Genomic DNA, 7,459 nt, shown 5'->3' with positions numbered 1-7,459 from the left:
ATGACGGAGGCTTCTAGTAGTGAACCCAACAGTACGCTACATATGTTGAAATGGTTGGATACTTGGGAGTTCTAAATACCGTGTATCATAATATGTTAGTCAGTACTTTAGCTAGAGGACCCCAGGGAGCAAACCAGTGTCTTGCTATGTGACTATAAATAGGGATCAGAGCAGCCAAACCTTAACCAGATAATCAGCCTGGCGACATGGAGGTTGCAAAGGGTTTATCATGCTTCAAAGGAAAAGCACAGGTCCTCATGATGGTTGACTGCGGTTCAGGACGGGCCAAGTAATCTTAGCTAGAGACCATCAACCCCCCTCGATGCAGCTACACCGCTACAATAACAACAACCACAAATAGGGAGTAGACCAGCCTAGTCTGGCTGGGGAACATTGAAGAAGACCTGAAATTTCCCTTGCTCAAGAATTAGCAAAAGAGCCCTTTTGAAAATGTCAGTATTATATTCCAGCAAATGAAAGCTATAGAGGTACAGTTTATTTGTACTGTTAATTAATCAATTATTTACCAGGACTAAAGAGTTCCTTTACCTCAGCAGTAGGCTACTATTAATGTGGTCGAATCAGTGGCGTAGCGTCCACGTAGGGCGTGTATGGCGGCCATACACTCAAATACCCTTAAATTTAAATAATTAATGTATTTTATTAGATAAATAAAAATTATTATACCTTAAAATGGTTAAAAATCCCTAAATCCCTTTATATCCCAGTCAGACCCGAAAAATCCCGGAGAAAGGATAAATCCCTCAAGTAAGAATAAGAACACGGAGAAGAGAAATTTGGAGCATCGCCCCCCCCCCCCTCCCTCCTTCCAATAGAGTTTGGATCCTTGGGCCCCCCACCTGTCCTACATGCCTTACACTTGACTTTAGACCACGCTACGCCACTGGGTCGAATGCTCAAATAATTCTAAAGATAAAATTCTATATCTCAGCCGGAATTGAACCCGCGTCCTCCTGTTTACTAAGCAAGTTACAAGAGCTACAAGGTAATACATCGCTGTCGTATACGAGTAGTTGTCAGGGACCCAGTAGTCGACAAGATTGACTCTTGTTGTGGTAATCGCCCTCTGGTGGACTTTTCTGACTTACGAGTAGGTAATCGCCACAATTGTAGACAATTATGTCTACAGTTTAGACAAGGAGTAAAATCAGTAATATAGAATGATTGTATATGTTTAAAAATAAATAAAAAATGATTTATTGAAAAAAAAAATACTTCTTCCGGTAGGATTTACCCAGAAGTAATGTGTACATGTCTTAGTCAGCCAGGTCAGCCTTCGTTTGCTGTTTTGTTAGGTTATTTATTGACCTACAATAACGCCTAACCATGGAAACTGAGATGTTATCTGAGATTCATTAAAATAATCTTCTAATCTACCGAACTTTTTGTATTCAATTGAATGTAGCAGTTGCAAATGGGTAAAAATTATAAATAAATGGATAATTCCTATGTAAAAAGTTGGGAAAAATCCAAATCTAAGGTCAAAACTCCGAAAAAATAACTGTAAAAGTTCGAAAATTCAATTTTTATTTTCCGTTCTAATGAAAAAGTTCAAAGATGTGTGACGTCAGACTTTACGCAGTTGTTTTTTTCGTCCGCTAGGTAGCGCCACTATGCAAGCGCGCTAGCGGAGGAGCAGAAAGAACTGCGCAGAAACGTATGCGCACAAACACATTAATGTGTTGCCTGCGAGGGAGCTTTGCTCGGGAAATTTGATGTGACGTCATCTCCTACGGGGGTGTAAGCCGTGACGTCAAAGTTCACGATTTACCGGTATTTTTTAAATCGATTTATGTCGGGATCTAGAAGTCGTAGAAGAAAAAGAAAAATTCCGTTGGTCCTCATTTTTCCTGCTCTGTGACTTTGAAACATTACCCAAGTAAGCGCAACTGATCTATTGAACTGTAGTCAATGTACGACTGCTAGAATAGATATAAGTAATTTCTGTATCATGATAGTAATGTTAACTAATCTTTATTAAATAAATAAAAAAAATCCTGTATACCTAATATTAGTACATATTATAAAATATAAATCATTGCATTTTATTGAATTAACATAATAAGGTTTAATGCTCTCTCCAGCAAATAATATAATTAGCAAGGTCTGATGCTAGTATTACTTTTTATGTAGTAATGTTTTATTCAATTTCATTCTGTTAAACATCTCATTTATATTGCAACAATTATACTATCATACTCTGTTGAATTATTACACACGGGTTCAAGTATGTACGTACTTAATACTAACTTTATTACCCATATTAAAAAAAAAGTGTAGTTAGGTACTTGTTCAATTACACGAATGCATACTATGCATATTTCTTACCATGATTAGCATTGTAATGTAACTTTTATTTTATTCAAGGAAATAATGGGAAACCAGGATCACAACCTGAATTTTCTCTCCCCATTATCGATAAACGGAACTGCAACAATGGAGAGCTTATTGTCCCAAAATCGAAGAGAGAAGGAATAAAGGATATGAGAAAGCCAGTCGTTCCGGGAACGAACCTTATCCATTTAGGATGAAATTCATTCACCCTGGATGAAAATCGAACCCGCGACCTATCGTTTACAAGCTAACTAGGCTAGCATATCTTTTTTTTAGTCAGAATGCTCATAGTGAACCTAGTTAGTTTGCAGGGTGCCTTTGTGACCGCTTAGTCGCGGGTTTGATTCCCGCTCGTGGCGAACTTTGCCTGAAACAGATGGGTTTTGTTCTTGGAACGGCTGGCTTTATCCTATCCTCTTTCTTGATTTCGGAAAAAATGATATCTCCGTTGTTATAGTTCCCTCAATCAAAATCTCTAAAAAGGTCATATCTATTACACTAATACATACATAGGTATACATGTATACGTATGACAATAATCGAGTAATACGGGATAGGATGTACCTTTTTATTTGTTTATAGTAGGTACCTATACCTTACCGTTTAATAGCAATTCGTCATAGCAACTGACATTAACCCTTTCAGTTTTGCCATGATGTCGGGGTCGAATCGATGTATCTAGCTAACTAGACACCTACTATGTTGATACGATAATAGTGAACCTAGTTAGTTTGCAGGGTGCCTTTGTGACCGCTTAGTCGCGGGTTTGATTCCCGCTCGTGGCGAACTTTGCCCGAAACAGATGGGTTCTGTTCTTGGAACGGCTGGCTTTATCCTATCCTCTTTCTTGATTTCGGAAAAAATGATATCTCCGTTGTTATAGTTCCCTCAATCAAAATCTCTAAAAAGGTCATATCTATTACACTAATACATACATAGGTATACATGTATACGTATGACAATAATCGAGTAATACGGGATAGGATGTACCTTTTTATTTGTTTATAGTAGGTACCTATACCTTACCGTTTAATAGCAATTCGTCATAGCAACTGACATTAACCCTTTCAGTTTTGCTAATAGAATTCCATTTATTATTAGCATTATTATGGCATTTATTTTCACGTCCAAAGTTTTTTTTTTTTTTTTTTTTAAGAGGTTTGACAGAGGGAACTGTAACTGCTATGGTTTTATCGTCCCGAAATCGAAGAGAGAAGGAAGACAGGATAGGAGAAAGCCAGCCGTTCCGAGAACGAACATTATTCCATCAGGATGAAATCCGCCCCGGGCGGGAATCGAACCCGCGGCCTAGCGCTTACGAGGCAGACGCACTACCAACTAAGCTAACTAGGCTGGCGCCCAAAGTTTGGAATTAAGGAACGCGGTAGAGCTCCACCTCGCCAAGTCAAGAAAGAGTGACATTCTTGCCGCACCTTGTTGTTCTACATTTCAAGAGTTATTATTATTAAGGGGTTTAACGTCACTGTTAAGTGGCAATGGAGCAGTTGCATTTGGGTAAAGTTTATGATTAAAAGGTCGATTTCTATGAAAAAAGTTGTGAAAAATACAAATCTGAGGTCAAAACTCCGAAAAAATAACTGTAAAAGGTAAATTAGGTAGGTACAAAGGTATTCTTTAACCATGATAGAATAAAGTACGGGCTAAAAAATTCCCGGAGGGACGGGCCCAGCTTGTTATTTTCCGTCAGAGTCCTGGACTCTGACGTCAGACTCCAGGAGATGCGCAGAAAGATTTCTATGAAAAAAGTTGTGAAAAATACAAATCTGAGGTCAAAACTCCGAAAAAATAACTGTAAAAGGTCTAAAATTCAATTTTTATTTTCCGTCAGAGTCCTGGACTCTGACGTCAGACTCCAGGAGATGCGCAGAAACGTATGCGCACAAACATGAATTGCGTAGAAATGCATGCGCACAAACAGATTAATGTGTTGCCTGCGAGGGAGCTTTGCTTGGAACATTTGATGTGACGTCATCGCGTACGGGAGCGTATGCCGTGACGTCAGAGTTCAAGATTTAAATCGATTTTTATTTTTTTAAATCGATTTATCTCGGGATCTAGAAGTCGTGGAAAAAAAAAAGTTCCGGAATCCCTCATTTTCCCAGATTTTTAACTTTGAAACATCACCCAAGTAAGCGCAACTGTTCTATTGTAATTAAAAGCCGCATTTAAAATAGGTACATAATTATGTCCTTAGCGAATTCAGCATTTTCGCGCTGAACACCAATTTTAAAACACCAGAACCTCACGACTGTGGTTCAGGACGAGCCAATTAATCATGGCTAGAGACCATCACCTCGGTGTATGGCAAGTAAAAGAAGATATCTTTTGTTTATTCTTTCATCACCTCATCACCATTCGGCTACAACTGAAACCGCTACAACAATGATTAGTCGACCAGATCTTTTTAGATTTAGATTGTTTGACGTTGAACAGGTTAACACGATGACTTTGAGCTAGACCTTAGCAGTGATTTACATAAACACAATCGATCTACTCGCAACCGTTTCCTACACGCGTAGGAATTCATCAAAATACCCACTATAATATTGAATGAACAATAAATAATAATTTTATACCCTTACAATATGAAATGAAAAATAAAATAGGTACCCACTGCAATTTGAAATGAACGATAAATATAAAAAAAAATAGCCTTACACTATGAAATTTACAGCCAGAGAGAAACAAGTGAACATTTATTTAATGAAATAATTAAACATAACGTAAGTATGTAGGTGCTAGCCTATGACTGGTTGATATCAATCATTTCATAGGAAATTAAACAAATATTAATAAATAAAAATAAAAAAAATCATAATAAAATCCTAAATTCCCCTGTACAAATATGGAATTAACAGCAATAAATAATAAAATCATTTGAATGTTCCCTTAATTAATGAATTTATTGCCAGAATTACTGATACAACCTTACGCACATCTATTACCTTGCCGGAAATCCAGCCAAGTTAGAGGATGGACTGAGTCCACTATAAATTTCGTTACTCACGATCAGTTTTGAATTGACCTCAGTACATTTGGAGATTTGGACTTTTGCATTAGTCGTGGCTGTGTAGGTTCTTTGAAAAATTACCAAGGGCTGTTCTATATACAAGGAGAAAAAAAAAAAAATGCTGACGAGCATGAGTGCTTAATAAGTTACCTAACTATTCTCTATTAATATCAAAAGGAAGAAAGAGGCTTTTGCGGAAAAATCACTTTTTGATCTCAGGAGACCCTTAAACAAATATTTCCACGAAGGTTGCGAACTCCTGTGTGTTTTGTGTTAAAATAGTGCCTTCCTGATATCCTGATACAACATGATTCAGACCAATGAAAGGTATGAACTACAAACCTTAGAATAGAAATTTCACAAAATATCCCACCATCGACATTATTTTGCACTCATATTTCGATTGCAAATATTTCAACGGGTTACTTTCTGGTGTTCTCGTGTTAACCCAGCATCAGTGCCTAAATGGGAAATATTTTGTCTCCTATCGCCCACATGATGAGGGACCTACTATACGGGATGAGCATGCTACGACACAGACCACATGAGTCTAATGTAGCAATTGTTTCATTGCTATAAAATAAAAACGGCAGTGAAACACTCACATGCTACGACACAGACCACATGAGTCTAATGTAGCAGTTGTTTCATTGCTATAAAATAAAAACGGCAGTGAAACACTCATTTTTTTTCTACCCATTTCGCGATCTTCAAAATGGGAACCGATTTCAATAGGTATCTACTTTCTCGCATTCGTTGGCATTACCTTGGAACCTTGCATAATAATTATGTATGTAGATTCGTAGCTCACTGTACATCCAAGTAAATTGATTACCTACTCATTCGAAAAGTCAGAGCCTTTTGTGTAATGATGCTAAGCTAGACACTTCCGTTAAAAACAACAAATAAAACTTTGTGTGACTTTTTTTTTTGTTAACGTTGAATATGTAAACCTACACTAGGGGGCAAAATTAGGGAAACGCAGCCAATTTCTAATTCTTTTCCTCTTCTTTTTCAACTTTTCGTCAATGTTGTATTATTATTATTATTTTCATTTATTCATTTGCCTCGAAAATCGATTTTACGGGTACCTACTGCAATCCCGGGTAGAGAAATCGAAAAGTTTTTGAGTTTTTCCTACGTGACGTGTTCATAAAATTTTGCGGAAAAAAAAATCTGGTCTGTTTTCTTCGTACCTATTTATCGAATCGTAAAAAATAGTAGCATTTTTTATAAGCGAGGCAAAAAAGTAAATGAATAAAATTACTATTAAAGTACTTTTCCTGTTGTGGGAGATTTGCTTTACTTGTTTGAATTTGTTTCTGTTTTGGATGTTTATATTTTTGATCAGGCGGTTTCTCTGTATTTAAATTCCTCTTGTGTTAAGCAGTGATTTTTCTGTGTTAATTTTAAACTGTCTACTGTAAATTGATCTTATTCTTGTGCGAAATAATGTTTTGGGAGAGCGGAGCGAATACCAAGTAAGTTTTGAACCAACTTAAAAAAGGATCTTTTTATGAAGATGTTTGAGAGAGAGTGTAACAACTGAGGTGTCTTAATAATATGTATAATTTTAATTTTATTGTGTGACAAATCCCTTATCTTCAGCATGATGTCGGGGTCGAATCGATGTATCTAGCTAACTAGACACTAGGGTTGCCAACTTTTTTTTCGGCGTATACGGTACTAACTAGCAAAATGGTGAAAAAATACGGATTTCCCGATTTTTACCCGGAACAAAGGCATCCACCCCCCCACCCCCCACCCCAAACAAGAACAATTTTGAATCAAAAAAAAAAAAAAAAAAAAAAAAAAAAAAAAAAAAAAAAACAATGAAGTAATCGAATGACAAACACCTTGGTACCTATCCTTGGTAAAACTGCTTTACCAAGGATAGTGAACTAAATTACAAATAATCCGTTATTTGAATCCGTGTTATTAAAAATCACCATACTATACAAGGCTGAAAAAACTACCTACTTGACTCGCCGGTTTCTTCTTTTTTTGTCTGTTTTTCGTACGTATCCTACCTATCTTTGAGACGACTTTTTTTTTTTTTAAGTTTTTTCTGTT

General features: G+C 36.7%; 1 protein-coding gene across 1 annotated transcript in view; it reads left to right on the top strand.

Annotated features, from left to right (window-relative positions):
* Window positions 1-6,574: 6,574 nt before the first annotated feature.
* The window catches only part of LOC103519047 (acyl-CoA synthetase family member 2, mitochondrial-like), a gene marked incomplete at its 3' end in the record, with an annotated part of 28,611 nt that continues 27,726 nt past the window's right edge, over window positions 6,575-7,459 (top strand). The window contains exon 1 of the mRNA XM_017448037.2: window positions 6,575-6,867. Within this exon, the coding sequence (XP_017303526.1) occupies window positions 6,839-6,867 (29 nt within the window). The remainder of the gene's footprint in view (window positions 6,868-7,459) is intronic.

Source organism: Diaphorina citri, unplaced genomic scaffold (genome assembly GCF_000475195.1).
Source record: "Diaphorina citri unplaced genomic scaffold, Diaci psyllid genome assembly version 1.1 scaffold2504, whole genome shotgun sequence".
In the NCBI taxonomy this organism is placed as follows: domain Eukaryota; kingdom Metazoa; phylum Arthropoda; class Insecta; order Hemiptera; family Psyllidae; genus Diaphorina; species Diaphorina citri.
Note: the sequence above shows the minus strand (reverse complement) of the source record. Positions and strands in the feature narration are given on the sequence as shown.